We start from the raw sequence: 18,963 nt of genomic DNA, 5'->3' as shown, positions 1-18,963 counted from the left end.
CTCTAAGACGATTCTCAGAGATATGATAACAACATACAACCTGATACTCCATGAAGGTGGCTGAGTCTGTCCGGAGACCTTGTGTCAACCTTTTTATCCTACCAACATTGTCTTGTTGTGACTAATGATGTTATGGTGCTGTAAATACTGCACAGAGGTGGCTGGTCTTTGAGTTTAGGACAGTGATCTTCTCAAGACAAACTATCACCATCGCTTTATTAAATGTCAGGTTCAAATTACTCGTCATTTGGAGAACTGAGCCTGTTAAAACAGTTGTACAACATTTTCATTGCACTGGTTTTATGTGGCAGAAACCCTGTGTTACAAGCCTCACTTCACATGGGTCATTGAAAATAATGGCTTAATATATTTTGTTCAAGAATAGAAATTGTTGTCTCTGAGCTTCTGTAAAGCCTGTAAAGCCCCTTGATCCATATCTCAAACTATGCTGTGTTGGGTCCATGACTGTGAGAGAATTGAGCCTTGAGAGTCTTTGAAGAGTCCTTGAATTTGATGTTTATGAAGGTGTGGGAACCCTTCTGTAGTTTGAAAGATGTGGGCGTTTACCGGGTACAGAGGTCTTATCAAAGACACTATTAATTTGCATTATGGGATGTGTAGGCTCTAATGTCTTTGGAGCTTGATGCATATTAGGTACTTTAAAGGGCTGCACAGATTTTGACCATCTGTCTCTTGCAAGGCACCCAACTTTGTGGAAGAGACCTTTTTCACTGCAGCCATATGACATGAAATAGAAGGTAAACACAGGTTTAATTAATGTCAACCCGTCCCACACCCAAAGCCGACACGCCTTCACCTTGCCTCCCATTGTACCCAGTGCACCACTGCATCTCTTTGCCTTTGTTTGCACTCATGCTGGCTCTATGTGTATATCAGCTCACTTTGTGTAAAGTAAACAGCCAAAAGGAATTCAGTCATCGTTCATTTTATTATTTACAGCCGTGCTTGTCCTACTGTAGCATGTCAAAATATGTTCTCTGAGAAACTTCAACAGCATTTGCTCTTTATCTTGATTTACTTTTATGCTGATAAGGATCCTCTGACTGAACAAGGTAATTAATCTGTTCAGACAGCCTCTCATTTGCACTGCCATCTGAAAAATGGTGAAACAACACATTTCAAAAAACCAGTGTACCCAATATTGAGATAATCCATGGGTTGGTGTTGGTATAATGCAGATGTATTTTAGGGCATGACTCACAAGAGTTTCGGAAGATATTCAAATGCAAATAAACTTTGAGATAAAAAAAATCCTGAGTCATGGGAATATGAAAAACAAACAGGGTTATAGAGGGTCAGATAAACTGGAGCAGTTATGCTCTAATCTTTAATGCAGCTTTTAAGATTTGAAAAACAAAAATATAAACTGTTTCATGATATTACGACAGATAATGCTTTTTATGTCACCAGCTCTGTTTATAGACACCATAAATCATGTTGTAATGCCTCTATAATCACCATGAGCCCCAGGGGGTGCTGCCGACATGGTTTACAACCACTGTCATATCTTATGTTGAATTGCTATTTTGTGTCGTGTCGGCATCCTTCCAAAGGACACTACACTCTGACCTGTTAACTTAAATAGTCTTCTGTCTAACTGTGATATTAATGATAAATATATTAAATTTATCCTTAAGGCCATAGGTGAAATTGTAGTGGTCGGTAGGATTTAATATCTTCTCTGTGATGGATGAAACACATTATTAAAGGATAGTAATCATCTTCCTGGTTTCCTATTTTGAGCATAGTTTGAGGGGCTTGCCAGCAGGCCTGTCAGTCTTACTCAGCTCCAATATTTTAAACACCTCTTCTTTCATAAGTCTGGCACCATAATTCTCAAATGTTAGGTATCTCTCAGTTAATAAAGGGGTATTCAAGGAGGAGTATATCTTGAATTCAGCTTTTTAATAGCACAAAACTCATTTTGCATTCGGGCTGTTGGTGCCTCAAGTCCAGCTAAAGTTTTAATGAAATTGGAGGAAAGGACCTCTTGGGTTTAATTAAACGAAAGATAAAAAATTACCTACATGACCTAATAGTCTGATGCTTTTACAATTAGTGTGCCTCTGGTGTACTGGTCACTCTCAGAAACAATTTCTGTTACCCCAACTAAATATGATTCAATTTAGTCAAGAGGATGAATAATTGTTTTCTCCAATGCCCTGTGGAATCATTATCCAATAGCCTCAGAATTAACATCCTCCACCCAACCAGAAACCGGTGAAAAGGCTGAACTTAGAGCTGGACAGAGCATCTCAGTGGAATATATAATTAATCTCATGATCTGCAGTAGATGGCTCTTACTAGCAGATAGAGTCACAATGGAATGATTATTCCCACAAATTTAAGAAGACTCATGCTTTAAAACAATGAATCTAAAAACCAGCCCAGTTGCCAGTATAAAGAATATTTGTGCATATCATAGGCCTACGTACTGTATTGGCATTTCCTCAAAACGTGCCATATAACATTCACATGCTTGACTGTTATATCAGGAGGTGAAGGGGATGGTAATGTATTTGCAGGTGAAAAGGCCGGCAAGCCAGTGACCCGGTTCAAGATTGAGTTTCAACATTTGCAACCACTGGATATTTTTGAGGACATCTGTAGCCATGTTTGTGCCGACCAAAACAGGCATTTTAAGCATAAAAACGCAATATTTTTCTATCCTTAAACAAGTGATTATTGAGCTTTAACCTAGCCAGACAGAGGACCATGAAATTTAACCTAAAAAAACTTCAAGTTGCGACATAAAGAAATGGAAAGTCTCAACGTATGCATCATTTGCAGGAACATTTCCTATTTTGTCGTGAGGTATAATATCATGGATTTATTTGTCACTACTATAGCTCCTGTATTGCTACTTTTTTGCAGCAATATCAATTACAGCATCTTTGAATAATCCTAACCCTTCCCGTAGGCTGTATGCAATCTGCATGGTTTACCCTGAAGCCTCTGATGGTCTGTTGAATATGTAATACTGAATTATTAATGGATGACTGTAGCTTTCAAACCAGAGTTTACAAGTAGCTTCTCCCATCCAGCCACGGAAGACCCACCATTGTTATTCGGTAATTGCTGCTCGTATTGCCTCATTAGTGATCCTCAGAAGTTTTTAGAACATATGGGCGAATAACTGGTGGCTTTATTTAGAATGGTGGATGTTTTAATGTGCTGTTCAATCACAGGAACGTGTTTCTCTTCCTGCCAGGCGCCCCTGGCTGACCCTGTGGAGATTAACTCCAGGAAACAGCTCCTCGTTATTAGCCCCGTTCTCCTTTCTTAGCACTGATTAAATAATGATTGTGCTGCAGAAAAACAAAGTTAGTTTCATGCTTCAGAGCTCAAAACTATTAAAGGCAAGCATCGGATGCAGAGGATGTGATGCTGAGGAGGGTATCTTTGGGGGCCTGCCTTTGAGGATAAGACAGGTGCTCTCATCTGTAGCGTTCCTTCACGTGTGCTTCCTTTCCTTTGGATTCTTCTACATCAAATGACTCTGCACTTCTAACGCTGTCCTCAGAGAAATCGATAGGTCCAGCCTTTACGTTTACTCTGTGTGTTCGTATGTGTGTGTGTGTGTGCGTGTCTGTATGCCTGTCTGACCACCTCCAAAACGCTTCCTTTAGCAGAGATAAACAGGTGCTTTGTGCAGCTGGTGGTCAGAGATTACAGCCAACGTTGTGACAGCATCTCACCCAGGGCCAGCGCTGTCGTCCTTCCTGCTGCTTGGAGACATAAAATCCGGAGCCAAGTCTAAACTCTGGGCACAGCCCATGTGAATGGCCTTTTTTTCCCTTCAATTGTATTTGCTCATTAACCGCAACACCATTCAAGTTCCCTTCTGCATGGGACTAAAAGGGTTTGACCGCTGCAGGGCTGAATTCATTGTCACCTGGACCATAACAGTGAGTTTTACTTATGCACTACATGTAAATACAGCTGATGAAAACACTGGTGTCCTATCAGTGCTCCTTGTCAAACGATGCTCCATTTGAATTCAAATGATTGTGGTAAACAAGTAAATACATGTGAACACAGCACAGTAAAGGATAAGTCAGGTAATAATGTATGTTTTTGTTTTAGTCAATAAATCCCATTGAAAACTAGCAGCGAATTGGTCCCACTAACAGTTCCTGTGTTTGTGTATCCAAAGCCTGATATATCGTATTCCTCTGTGCCATAGACTGTCATTAACTATTAAAAAAACATCACTGAGCCATACTGTTGCACAAGGTGAAATGTTCCTACATAAACCGTGAACACAGGCACAGCTGTGTGTTTTGAGTAAAACATTCCACATACACTGTTTTGCTGCTTTACAGTAAATACTCATTAGCACAACAAACTTGTTGCTGAAAAATAGTTCCCAACAAAATTATTTCACTCCTATGTAAATAAGCTTTAAAACTACAATGTCCAGCTGTCCAACAATGTCCAACAATGGGCTTGTTGCTGAGAGCCACAGGCAGGGTAGGCAAGTTGGAAACAACTGAGAGACTGACTAATGCAGAAAGTGCCAGGAAATAACTTTGGGAACAACTGGATTCAGACCACAAACTTTTACAAGAGTTCTTGTACAGGTAAATCGATGTGAAGTGCAATGGAGACAGAATTGGTGAAGAGATCACGATGTATGAAGTACGTGACTGAAATGCACAGTATGTAATTTCTTCTGCCGGGGTTCTCTCCAACAAAACAAAACAAAAGACATTTGCTGAGTATTGTGTGACTGAAGCTGGAGGGGAAATGTACTTTCCTTCATTAACTTAACGTTACAGAGAGTGAGAGGGGGCAAAAGTAGAGAGAAAACTGTGAGTATGAATTCAGGTCAACCTCAGAGATCACCAGAGACTCCAGACACCCACACCCTCAGTGTGTGCCGTTGCTCGCTAGCTTTCGGCATATGTACAGTGAAGTTACCTGGCTGTTTGAGGACGATCCTGCGCTCAAACTTGCTTTGCTGGTTGTGAACCATTGAATGACAAAAATTTCTGATGAAAACTTAGACCTCAGTTTCATCTGAAGACTTCCTTCCTCGCTCAATGTCATGAGAGATATCCAATACGAGTTTTTTTTTATTAGTTTTAAGTGGGCAGGGACCCACACAGTCTGGATGAAGCAGATTTGATTGAGTTCTTGAGTGTTAAACTCTTGATAAATGATAGCTAAAGGTTTTTTGATTCCTGTTTATTTAGTCATAAATGCTGTATATCATGTTCAAAAGAAACATTGAATTTGATTTGATGCCAAGTTTGAGCACCACCAGTTCCTTTTGTTGGCTTGAGGCTAGAAAACCTAGAGCCTGATCTGGTGAATGTGCCAATTTATTAGCCAGCCGCTGCACCCAGATGCTCAGCCATCCATCCAGTGGAGACACTTGGCACCATCCGCTAACCCGCCCTAGCTTCCACCCCGCCTGTTCGAAAACAAAATGACCTTTATCTCCGACAAATATTCAAAGGCAATCTGAATAGCAGGTGTTCCTAAATTAGAATTTAACAATGAAAACCTCGCCAGAAGTGTAATGGTGGATTGGCTCATGCTGACCATTAGCATTTTGGAGATAATGTTACAGAATTAATTAGGGACACTTTATTGTCCATTACTGCTCGGAGGGAATTGGTCTCAGAAGCCGTCACTCTGTCGGCGCCTCAGTCCTGAGCCGCTACGCCACAGCGGTAGCCGGAATCTTCCATCTCATCTGATTTCAATCTAGGTGAAAATGTCTCCATTCATATGCAAATATCTTGCAAAACATTCTGCCTCACACCTCTCGCCTGAAAATTGGTACTTTTTTCTGCTCTATACTAAACTGAACTAATGCATTGAATTGCTAATATGCTCAATGAATATATGAATAAATCCTTTTCATAAGTCATCAGTTCGCTCGGCCGACCGCCTCCTGAGGATTCCATAAGACGGGGCTGCTGGGAGATGACTGACAGTGTGATGTCTGACTGGTTAAGAAACTCTGGGTTTTACAGTCTTCACAGCGGCCACAAGCATTAGACTGTTTAATAAAGAAAATCTAAAAATAGCTGTGTACAATGCAGTGTTTTGTACTTGTAAAGAATAGCCTCATATCGCCCAGAATATGGTCAACGCAGAAAATTACATGATCAAGGAAACATGAATGTTTTCGAAATAAACATGAGTTTCTTGATTCAAGTCTGACAACATCCGGTTGGGTTGAAACATTCACCTGTTGATCTGCTGTCCTCAGATTTGAACCTGCTTTACAATGATTAAAGTCTGGGAATAGTGAATTTGCAGTAGCTGGTACACGCAGGCAAACGTTTTTAAGCATTCACATGCACACAACATCACAAAACTTTCTGCCACATAGAAAGTTGCAGTTGCTATAGGGTGGACAGCTTTGTGAGCTGATGAAGGGATATATTTTTGTGGACCAATGAGCTGGTGGACTAGCAGAAGAAGATGGAGCAATGAAAAGTAAAGGGAAAGGGAGGGGACATTTTTGTGTACAGACTGACAAAGAGAGTTATAGAGTTGCTGGTTGCAGCTAAAAACTCTTTCAGACAAATAACCTACATTAATAACATTTATTCCGCGAAAAAGAAAGGTGATTATTGTCTCAACTTAATCTTCAAAAGAAATTAATGTTGACAGTAAAGATTATGACTTGTTGAATGGGATCTTGGCAGGTTTTTGCACAGTAATTATACAAACATCAGCAATAAGAGTTGGAATAACGAGAAAACATCTTGCGATGGCATCACACACAGCCACTTCGAACCAGGGCTTCATATTTATCTTAGCTACACCTGGAAACTTTCCCGACTGCTTCTTTCACAGTTGTGTGCATATAGTGCTCAGACAATCTGTCCCCAGACAGACAGACAGACAGACAGACAGTCTGATAAGGTGAAACCAATACCATCTGCCCTAGAGTGGACGGGAATCATTGGATCTTGGTTACAGTGATCTGCAACTTGAAACAAATGTGGGCCAATGGCCTCTTTGGTACTTCCTGCCTCCGTAGTTCTGGCATCCTTGTTCTTACGACACTAGTTTTTTAACACAGCCTTCGTTTTGATCTCAGCTACATACCTGTAAAGTTTTGTGACTGCATCCTGCAAAGCTGTAATGCTCATGCTGACATATTAACACCGGGCAAAATACTCAAAATGGCTTCTGTGGCTGCCAAAGGTGTCTCAAGGAACACATTTTGCCATGACACACACACAGAGACTCACAAACTGAAAACATTACCTGCCTGCTGTATTTTGTCAAGAGGGGCATCAGCCAAAAACGAACAAAGGGGCCAGCAGCTTGAGCCTCAAGAGCCAATACACTACAGATCCTGCATTTGAATGAAACCACATGAAAAATTCAAAGGATAAGACAGAAGGAAGCTCACATCTTCAAGGAAGCTAAATGAGGGCATGCATACATGTATATACTTTACATTATCGTTAACATTTGCTAAATCCGACCATAAAATTTCAGATTTCTTTTCTACCAATCATCTCAGTATGATAAGACCAGATGCTTGCTTCAAATAGATAATCCACCGCAGTGAATTTCACTTCCCACACTTTTTTAAGTTGCATTACGCTCACGTAGTGGTGGAGTTATGAGCTGGGACCATTTTTTAAAACACTCTCCTCAGTAGTGCTTTCCAGTTAACGGATCGCATCTCTTAGAAAATTGTGTTCTGTGGCAATAATAGAAAATAAATGTGATGTCCACTGAGTGCTGTAATACGAGCGCAGCTATCATTTCCAGATAAGGGTCTAGTTTTCATCTGTCACTCGCAGGCCTCATATAAAAGATTTCCACTTAAGGTAGTTCCCACACATCATGACTGTACACGGTCTCTTGTGATTGGTGTGCTGGTTGTATTTAAGAGACTTTCTTTTGCCATGCGCTATTAGAAAATGTTTCTACTCTTGCTCCCAACAGAGCCATAAAAATAAAAGAAAATATTAAGGCCTGAGACACTGAGTGTCTCTAAAAATGGACTGTTTTTTTCTTCCCAGATGATGCAGACATTGTAAATTGCTTGAACTGAATGGTGAAAATGTGTGGATGACCACTCGGATGACTGTTTGCAGGATTTGAAGGAGTTTATTTAGACTACCTTCTAGCACAGTGCAGATGGTACAGACTGGCCTGGCTAAGAGCAAAAAGAAACTGGGTCTGTGTTAAGCTCAGCAAGGGAGATGGAGAAGGGGAGGGCCTGGAGCTGTGTGTTATCATGCTGAGGGCTAAAAAAAAGTCTATAAAGCGGTATGGTTGAACTGATAGGGAGGCTTGAAATTCAATAGGAGGATTTTAAAATTTAAACTGGCAATAAGCAATATTTTCTGCTGATATTTGACATTTTTAAATGAAAACTGTCGAACATACAAGTTTGGCTTTTCTCCCAGATTTGTATCTTTTCTTTATAGGGATAAAGGAAGTCCTCTGTATCAGTAGTTAAACCAATAAAAGTGAAATGAGTTAATCATTTGACTGCTTTGCAACTGCAAGACCAAACGTATAAGAAATGAATTAAACAGTGTGTTTATCTGCTAATGTAAGATGCAATCAAAAGCATGTCCTGATAACTAGCTTAGTTAGCAGCATATTATTGATTGACTACATTAGCTTGTACTGTAGCTAAAGTTGATCAATTTGTTCACAAAGGTTGCCATTTTAGCTTGTTAATGCCACTGCTGCTGGCAAGAAATGAGCTGCAGCTTTTGTCAGTGGGTGATGGTTGACCGAGTCGGCTAACTTCTGGTTTAGCGCCCGGCTAACTTGAATGGGGATAAAATAATTTAATCATGCAGCTCTTCTTAACTTTCCAAATTGCATCGGACCATATGGCTCAAATTCTGACAGTAAAACGAGTCATTTCGCAGGAGTTGTGAGGCTCAAAAACAATTATCCACCGTTTTACAGATGCGTCTTTCACAATGTTAGCTTATCAGAAAAAGTCGTTTGGGCCGCAGTGCATTACGTGACGGTGTAATTACACAGTTTGGCCACAATGAAAAACAGTCTTCAAGGCCTGCCGCTCTTCTCGGGGCTTGATTTTGATTTCTTTGCAGAGGAAGTTCTGGTCAAGCCAACTGTGTTAAATACTTCTCTTCTTTGTTGGTTTTCCCGGCGGGCTAAAAACCACACCGCCATCCACTGTGTCGGAGTATATAACATCATGCTATTCACTGTAACAATATTCCTATGAAAATAACTTTTAGAAATGCACGCTACCAGCCAGTAGTTAGATAATGTTACACAGACAAACAGCTCACTCTTTTCTGCTCATGTGTTGAATCAGTTCCATTAATTCAGCCATCAGTCCACAGTTGCTACATTGAGCTCGGGCTGCCATTTCATCTGTTCATGAAATACTGACTGCTTATGGCGCCAAGAGTGCGCTTTGCTGCCCTGAGAGTGTGGTGCTCCGAATAACAGAACAGTATTTTCCAACAGCACTCCCAATTTGCTAAGTTTGTGCCAATGTGCTCTGGCGCTCGGACTGCCTATTTACAAACACACCCTTAGAGTATAAAATCTACAGTTATCATTGCATAGCTCATACGAACTCTCTACTTCAGTATAATCTGACATGTTGTGAAGGAAGAGGAAGAGGTTTGATGAATTTCATCTCTGTGATGATGAGCTAATGAAAGTGACAGAAGCAGGGGGAATCTGTGCTTGGTGAAGATCCAGACGGAGGAAACAGGAGAGAGTCGAGTCAGACCTGGCACTGCGATGAGCTCTGTGCTTTAGGGGGAAACCATGAGCACAGTTAAATAGATGGTGTTTTACACAGTAATAGATTTCCTCCTGTCACCAGACAAAATGTCTATTTTAACACCTCATTTACTCTGCTGTTCAGTCTTAAAACTCTTTTTTTCCCCAATGAAGTGAAAAAAATCCACCAGTGTAATGGGGAATCTCTGTTTCTAAAGCACTTTCAGATCTCTTAATCTCTATTACTTGTTTGTTATGCAGAGGTCATTTGAATATGTCCAACAGCTTGGAAGTAACTCATTTCAAGACTGTATCTCCATATTCCTGTTTATCCATGCATTTTGTCTCTCTTGTGTCACACTTCAAGACTAAACAAATGAGAGAATGAGTAGCTGAGATGGGTGTTTTTTTTGCGGTGCATCAGGGCCAGAGTGCTGTGTAAAACAGCCATCTGTCTGGCTCTGACTGTAATGAGGAGACCTGTGGCCTGGTGGACAACTCAGGCCAGCTTAGACCTTCTGTCTATAACAGAAATAGCAGGGGGCTGTTTAACTTTTAGTGCTTCACAGGATGGTCAAGTGCTGCACTCAGGGCTTTGGGGGACACTTTTTAGGGGCTAAAACAGCTGCTTAGTTTTTGTTCCTGAAGTCCTATGACATTGAATGATGATGTGAATTTCCTGTCTTTAATGAAGGTTTCACATTCACTATGCCCCCGTTGCACAAAACCAGGTACACTTGGAGAAATTGAGTTAAGAAGGAAAAACAGAGAGTGCTTTTACATGCAGGTGGTTGGTAATCAGATTCCACTCCGAACCCCTACCACCGCTTTGGACCAAGGCTGGCATATTTTAAGTGTATTACAAGGATGAGTAATGATGTTTCCTGCTGCACTGCTGCCACAGTGATGCTGTTTCTGTCTCAAGTCTTTGTCATGCAGTCTTGTACTAAATAACAACAAGACAAAAGATATCAGCGGTCTCTGTTAGAAATCTAGCTGAGTTAACCAGATTTCTCTTAATCCTTTTCCACAATTAAGAGCACCAGGGTTCTTTCTTACATAATATTGAGGAAATAAGGTTAAAGAAATAAAGGATAAACAATATTTTTGTGCTTCTTGTTGCATTTGGAGCTACTGCAAATGCGTGTTTTCCCTCTGGCCCACTTAAGCCTTTCACTGACAGTGTTGAGCGTTGGTGGCATCCCTTCTAAACAGTCATGCAAATTAGATCTTACCACCCTGTGGAGACTGCTGTGAAGCCATATTAATAAAGGATACAATACAATACACCCATGCCATATATATTGAATGCTGCAAGAGATATTTGTGGCTGTGATTCTTCCTCTTCATACTGGCCCTAACACAATGCCTTTGCTGAGACATCTGGCTTTTAGGTCTTGTCTTAAGGTGTTACAATGAAAACCCCAGAATGAGTCACGATAGACAAGCAACTTTAAGACTTCAGTTCCTTGTTTGTCTGCGAGGCAGGATTTGCAGCAGACACATGATCTGTTTAATGACCGTGGTTTCACAGTGATGTTACTGTAATAACTCTGACCTCCCTGGAGTCCCATCCTGCCCCTGACCTTTCGCAGACACTTCCTGACAAAACCACAAAACTTGCGATGAATAAATAATGAGGTGATTTGTTTGGAAGTGGTTTCCGCCACAAACTTCTGCGTTTGGAAATGACGTTCATTAGAGTTGCTTGGCGCGTCAGCACTTTATGCATCGGTATAGGGCATCCGTCGCCACCATCACTTTAATCAACAGATGAAAGATGCTGTTGGCTATTTTGAAAACATATTTGATTTACAAAGCAGCGTGGCTGCATTTGTGGAGCTGAAACTTGGCTTCAAAACCTTGACAGTGGTGCAATTGTTTTCTCTTTGCCAGTACAATTTAGTCATTAGATCAGTGTGGTCATTTATGCATGTTGGTTATCTAGAAATTCACATGCAGATTTTGTATGCAAACTGTGCAAATATATTTTTATATTGTACTAATATGCTTAATTTTGTCTTTCTTTATTTCTTTCCCTTCCTCTCTCCTCTTTGTCTCTGTTCTCCCTTTGTGTGCTGCAGGTATGCATTGTGCAAAAGAGGGACACCGAGAAGATGTATGCCATGAAGTACATGAACAAACAGCAGTGCATAGAGAGAGATGAGGTCCGAAACGTCTTTAGAGAGCTTGAGATCCTACAGGAAATTGAACATGTTTTTTTAGTAAATCTCTGGTGACTATCCTGTTTTTACACTTTCAATGTTGTCCTGCACTGCCTGTGTCAGTCGCCTGCTTTGTCTGTCTGTGCATTTTGTGTATTTACTTAAGAGATTCTCAATAGAGAGTTGCATGCTCGCTCCAAAATCTGTCGCAGCCTTAAAATAGATGTACTTTTTGTGAATATTATGTTCCTAGTGTTGCATGCGCTTCACTTTCTGCATTTGGCACTTAGTCCGAAAAAAGTTTTGTTGGGTTCATTAAGGCTTGAAACAAAATTTCCTCAACACTGTTAACTGAAGAAACAGTTAACACTGTGGAGATATTTTAGGATATTAATTTTGACTCTGAGCCCATGAAGCACACATTTGATAATTACTGTGGTTTGAAATGACCTTACTCTTCCCTCGAGTCTGATATGTGGGTGAATGGAGGCTGCTTTCATTATTCAACGCTCATCTCCGAGCGGGACACATTTCTAAATGTAATTGGGGACCTGGCACGGCATTCACGGCATATTACACAAAGCACTTTACTCCTCTGTAATTGGCAGAATGATCTCACACGTGCTTATCTTCAGAGGAATCGCCGCAAGAATATTTTGTTATTCACGCATTCCATGAAGGATTGATTACTGTATAGATAGTGAGGAGATGAACCAAGACAAAATCATGTCCTCCTCATTCCCTCACCAAGTTGTGAATGATTTAAGTTTAATCTACAGGGTATTTTTTGCCGGCTAGAGGAGCCACTCCACTAGAACAAACTGAGGGCATTTTAATGAGTGTACAGTAGTAGGCCTGTGTATTTTTTATAGTATAATTCCCTGCAGGAGTATATGACTGCCAGAGCCTTCTGTGTTCTAGTTTCCCATGTGCTGCTCTGCTCTCTCTCTCATACTCTGCATCATGCACTATTTCAACTGCCCATTAGTGACAAAAATGCTCAACTGTGTCATTGCGGCTATGTGGGAATGAGAAGTTTCACACTTCACACCTCCTCTCTCCGCTTTCCTTGTCGGCTTCGCAGAGATACTCCAGAAAGGGCCTGTCCATCTCACTGGGAGCATATAGAAAAAAATGATCTCGGCCAGCTTTCTTTGTAACAAAGATGTAATGCTCAGCAAATAGTCTTAGCCTGGGTAATCCACATAGTCTTTTCTGGGACCATTATCTCTGGAATCTGTAGCTCTGCAAGAATAACAATGAGGGTAGATCATTTTACACTAGCAAGTGAGAGTAGAGAGTTTTTGTTGATTTTAGCCTCCACTCCAATACACTGGAGAGGAATTGAATTTTGTGACTGCACTGAAGGAATTCAACAGCAACTACTCTTAGTTATTAGGGATTACTCTCACTGACCGGCTACGCCGGCAATTCTACATACTCAATCGGCCAAAAAGCTGCCGACGAGGGCCAACAAGTACCAGTGGTGCTGGGCACACTGTAACATTAGGGCCACAAATGCTCACGATGGCCCTGACATTGGCTGATGGCCGGCTGTTGGCCTGGTGTATCACAGCCCTAAAACTGCAGAGCTTTGTTGCCTTATTCAGCATTCTTGGCTTTCTGATTGCTCAGAGTCAATGAGTCTTTGGTGCTGAATGACACAGGGTATATGGACCCCGCTAGGAAATATCATTAATGGTCGATTAAGCATTTTATAATATGAATACTGAGTGTACCCCAATGGTACCCAAATGGTATGTGTTTTTTCTAAAATGATTGCTGTAGAAGTTGAGGGCATTAAAATGGCTTCTCTAAACTGAAGTGTCCCCTTCCCTCATCTTGCTCAGAGCTTGCCTGCTTGTATTTGGCTGGCCCTCTTGAAAAGCATAGGGAAGCTGTCAAATCAGCATAACAAATAAAGCATCATGGTGACAGGTTGCAGAAAGCAAAGCCACATCCTCATCAGGCTATTACTGTCACCATCAGATTGTGTGACAAGAGGGATGTGCCACATAAAAACAGCTGTGTGATAGTGTCTGGATGCAGCTGTTTCTATACAGGTCTGTTGATGTTGCACACACACACACACACACCCTGAACTTGGGCAGCTGTGTTGATGTTTTCTAGAGACTGGTCTTATGTAAATCCACCCGAGAGAGTGACAAAATATGTATCTAGTATAACTTGCCCCAGAATGCCATTTTTAGTACCCTCATCATGCAAACTTTTGAAAAATACCAACCTCATCAACTACATGGTGTCTTACAGGACAGCCAATAAGATCACCTTCGGAGACTAAAGGCTGCCTATGTTGAACTTTCTCTGTGCACATAAATGGATAATACAAGGAACGTTTTGCTTTTCCTCCCTGAGCTGGAGAGAGGAGAACACAGTGAGAAATAAAGGAAATCAATTTATAGCTTGTGTCTATGGTAAGTTTGTTATTTCTGCCCCAGTTTACGCAGACACTTTGTGAGTGCATGACAGCGCTGCTATGTGTTGCACCTGTATGCATCTCATAAACTGTCTGCTTCATTTAGCTGCTGCTTGAGACAACGTCTCAGCCAAGCAAGTAATGAGATAGGACTGATGAGAACACTGCTTCATCTCCCCATCGTCTCCCTTACTGTATAACAACTAGGAACCTAATTGGTTCACTGCGTGGGTATGCTGTTTAACCAATTCCCTGTAGATCAGACCATCGCCAGTATCCATAGACTTGTCAAACAGAGCGGTATGATTTCTGGTGCTAGGCGTTTCGGCGCTACGTTGCATTATTAATGGATGTGCAATGGACCAGCTGGGGTTTTTGGAAACTGCCTATTTTCAAAAGCAAACAAAAAAAAGATGCAAGTCACGAGAAACGCCAGCTTTGATAAAGCTTCATAGGAGTGTTTTTATTGATACGGTGCCAGGAGGGAGCCAAAGAGAGACAGCCAGAGTTACAGAGAATGCGGGAAACACACCAGACAGCTGTCAGAGGAAGCGATGATTCCTACAATCACAGAGAGGGAGGGGGGGCATCAAGAAGCGAGGAGGGGTGCTCAAGACAGCGCAAAGAAAGTATTTGGCATTGATTTGTTTTGTCAAAAAAAGATGCGCACACTAAGAGGATTTGTAAGGTTTTCCTCAGCTCTTACCTACACCTACAGACACACTCTCCGTCTCAAAGCCGGGTTTTGCTTTCATTGAGACATCCTGATTTCTGCTATGCTTTTGAGCAGCTCCGTCCGTAGCTTCAGAGGAAATTCATTAGGACGCAACCTTGTGAAAGCCCACACTGAATCCCATCAGCTCGGCAAAGGCTGCCTTAAGCTGGGCGGATGTCAAGTTTTGCAGCCCACAATAATTGCTGCGACCATTCCCTCGCTGCATAGATATGATGTGTAGGAGTCGAGGGTACACTGAATGGATTACCTTGGAGGAGGAAAAATTAACTATCATCTGCTGCACACACCAAATCCACACAAATCCTTGTAAGGATTTGTGACACATGAGAAGACGCTGACTTCAGACACTTGGATGTGTATGAAATGTGCAAGGGTCACCTAACCCTGCCTCAAAGAACCAGCTTTAGGGTGTAGCAATGAATTTGATCCCTTGGTGTATGGAGTATTGTGCTTCATTATAAAAGCAAGGTTTCGCCATAAGCGTTACATCACAACAGATAACTCTCAAACAGCATCACCCGTTGTCCCTCAATGACCAGAGACGCAGCAGTGAATCATGACCAAATGGATGCTGCCTCAGAGCTGTTGAAAACAGAGTCGCAGAGCAGCGAGGGGAGCAAGGGTTGTCGCAGCAACTGTTGTCAAAAAGTTACAGCTTTAAACACAGTCCCTTGGGATCATCTTAAGGATTTTAAATGTTTCAAAATCAAAGGAGGGGTGAGTCATCTGGAAGAGCGGCATGTGGTGCTTCCCTCTTACTGTCCATGCCTTCATCAGAGTCAGAGAGTGCGCAAGAAGAGTGGTGAGGATAGATGTGCCTTGTCCAGCATCCATTAAGAATATTGATTTAAGGTCTGGATGGAACAAGGCCTTTGGAGACTGTGGAACAAATTAGACTCTACACCCCCAGTCAGCAGTTATAACAAGCCCTGTGAGGGGGCTTAGCCTTAAATCATCCTCATAAGAAGCAAAATATGGGATCATTTCCAAAAAGCACAGGAGACAGTTTCTCCAATATACCATTATGAAGCCACAGATTATGGTGCCCTGGAATTGCAGCGTTGAAAGAGAAAATACTTTTACTGAAACTGCGCCACACACTACTTTTAAAGAAGAACTTTTTGTAGGACATGCAAAGTGCACCTTGTGAAAGCAGGCCAGTGGAGGTGTTGTGTCTTAGGGCAACTGGTTGAAGGCACCTGAGAGGAGAGGCAGCGTTCATTTGCACCATTCTTGCGGGAATCCTCAGAGGGGCATGTGGGTGTCTTGTGATTGAGTCCTGCAACCAGTTCAGCCTGCACATCTCTATCATCAACTTTTATGTAGGCCATTGAAACTTTGCAGAGCAACTCGAGCCAACACAATCACAAACTCTTGTTCCTCTCTCGCTTTTTTCCTCAAAACTACTCTCCTCTTCCGCTGTCCCTCTATTTCCCTCCCTCTTCCCTGCCTCCCAGGGCTCATTTGTCATTGTGGCCTGATTATTTCAGCCTGTTCCTTGTACTCCTTCCAGCCGGCTAACCTTCCTCTCTTAGTCGCTGTGACTGTTGCAGCCCAGTCCTGTCCTGGCCTTTCCACATGGCCTCCTCCTGATTTTGGACAGTAACAGTTCTCCCCAGACCCCAGATTACTGCCAGGCATTCACTCACACTGAAGGATTTGACCCGCCACTCCTCTGTGCTCATTGTAAAGCACCACCCAATAAAGTGTGCTCGTTTTTAAGTATGATGAGCAGCAGAGAGCTGATAAAATGAGATTAGTGTTAAAAAAATATTTTGACCCATTACTGTGCCCCAGTATGTGAAGCTATATACCATAGATATAAAGTAGTTGAGGCTGCACTGATCAATATTTCAAAATTGACTATAGATGAAATGACTGTGTGATGTGAAAAGTATAGCTCATAATGACAAACCCACAGAAAAAAATCACTCAACCCAGCAGTTCTCAGCTCTACAGAGCTGTAAAAGCATAAAAGATTCTTTCAGCTCACTGTTTTGCTTTTATGGCACACCACTTTACTTTTTGGCTCAGTCTCAATTGCTCTTATCAGCAGTGTTTCAAAAAAATAGTTCTGATAAACCCACTGTAAGCTACCTACCCAGCACCATAAAACAGACAAAAGTTAGCCATTAGCTGGTGAACATCGAGCATTTCGAAGGTTGATAGCCAGATATTTTCCTTCAGAGTAGGTGGAAATGAACATTAAAGCGAAAGGTGCATGAATATTGGACTTACATTCAGGTGGATGGAAAAGCTTTATATCTGCCGAAAGTGTAAATAGCCAACTGATTGCTAAAACATTATCCATATCAACTTTATGAAGCAATGATACCGAATATCAATCAATCAGTCAATGCAGGTTTAAGGCAAGATAATAGGTAATTCTGTTTTTTATCCATGGACACCAGTCAGTATCATAACTACAGCGTCCTACACCAGTTTATTTATTATTTAAGTCAACTCAGGTCATGGCAGCATCTCGAGTTGCAGCCTTGAAACCAACAAGCAGTTAGAATGATGTTTGACACTGAGCACTCGCTAAGTTTAGCAAGCTCGAGTTCTCCTCACACGCTCTACATTCAATACTGTAAGTCTTCAGGGGATATTGAGCTAGATTTTAGATCCGACAAGCTACAGAAATAGCAATGTGATGATTTATTTTTGCATGACTGATGCGGACTCAAATGACTGATGGAAATGCAAATGTTTATACATTTGTCTTCATTGTCTCTGCCATATGCTGACAAAACCACCACCTTGAATCACAACCTGTTATATTTCATCTCTCTTCATCTACCCTCAACATATACTTTCCCCTTAAAGTAGACAAGCCCTTGAATACCAGCATCTGAAATGATTCGTTCCTACCCTAAAGGGCAAGATTAAGGTCCTCTGGGTAGACCTTGGAGTGGAAATGTTTCCTCGTATTAAAAGGAGCCAGTTGAGGTGGTTCTGCTGTCTGGTTTGGATTCTTTCTTGACACCTCCGTGGGCATGTTCACCTGGGAGAAGACCCAGAGGTAGACCCTGAGCATGCTGGACAGATTGTAAATCTAATCTGGCCTATAAACTCATTGAACATGCTGGAAGTAGCTCAGGGCCAAGGCAATCTGGACCACTTTGCTTGAGGCCAGAGTGTGCTCGAACTGTCTTTGGACTATGTCAAAAGGTGAAAGGGTTGATACCTGTTCTTATTGATTAAATGAAAAGCTTGCTGTCAGAGAGTTACAAGATGCAATGACCTCTACAAATGGTGATAAGGGCACATACTCTCTCCAATCAAAGGTATTCATGGTGTTGACATGAAAAGTGATGGAAGTAGTTGTGTGAAGATGGGAAAAAGGGAGCTTGAAAGAGGTGCTCAGACCTTTTATACCTTTTCAAATCCACATATCTAGTCAAGTGCTACCTTTTTCCATGATTGACGTGGACACCAATGTTTGCAGGACTTTTGTACATTTGTTCTTATGACAATCTGTATTCTGACCCGTCTAACCTGCTGCCATCATGACCAAGACCTGAATAAATGCCAGAAATCAGATAAAGGGATCGATGGGTATCTCTGAAAACAAGTGAATTTTCCAATACTGTACTCGCCACTTCCCTTTGCCTTATTGTTTAACCAGTATTCCTCTCCATTCTCAGACAGTGGAGGAGTCCTTTACTTGTTAAAGATTGTCAGAAATGGACATTACATTGTGTTTATTTGGAGCAAAGTGTTCCCAAAAAACGGGGAATGAAATTTTAGTGTTCCTTCTCTGTCCCATCCTTGGCGAGAGTCTTAAAGGTGACAAGGCCTGTCAGCACTAGCACTTTCATATGCTCCATTTGTCGGCCTATATCTGACATCTCCTTGTCACCTCAGTGAAAGCGGGGAAGGAAGTGACAACC

The 18,963-nt window shown here is 41.6% G+C and overlaps 1 protein-coding gene across 1 annotated transcript in view; it reads left to right on the top strand.

Annotated features, from left to right (window-relative positions):
- The window catches only part of stk32c (serine/threonine kinase 32C), a 76,088-nt gene that overhangs the window by 35,963 nt on the left and 21,162 nt on the right, over positions 1 to 18,963 (top strand). Inside the window, exon 3 of the mRNA XM_084375873.1 lies at positions 11,817 to 11,968. Within this exon, the coding sequence (XP_084231999.1) occupies positions 11,817 to 11,968 (152 nt within the window). The remainder of the gene's footprint in view (positions 1 to 11,816; positions 11,969 to 18,963) is intronic.

This window comes from Pagrus pagrus, assembly GCF_965226575.1.
Source record: "Pagrus pagrus genome assembly, chromosome: 15".
Lineage (NCBI taxonomy): Eukaryota > Metazoa > Chordata > Actinopteri > Spariformes > Sparidae > Pagrus > Pagrus pagrus.
The sequence above is the reverse complement of the archived record's forward strand: the minus strand, read 5'-3'. Positions and strand labels throughout refer to the sequence as shown.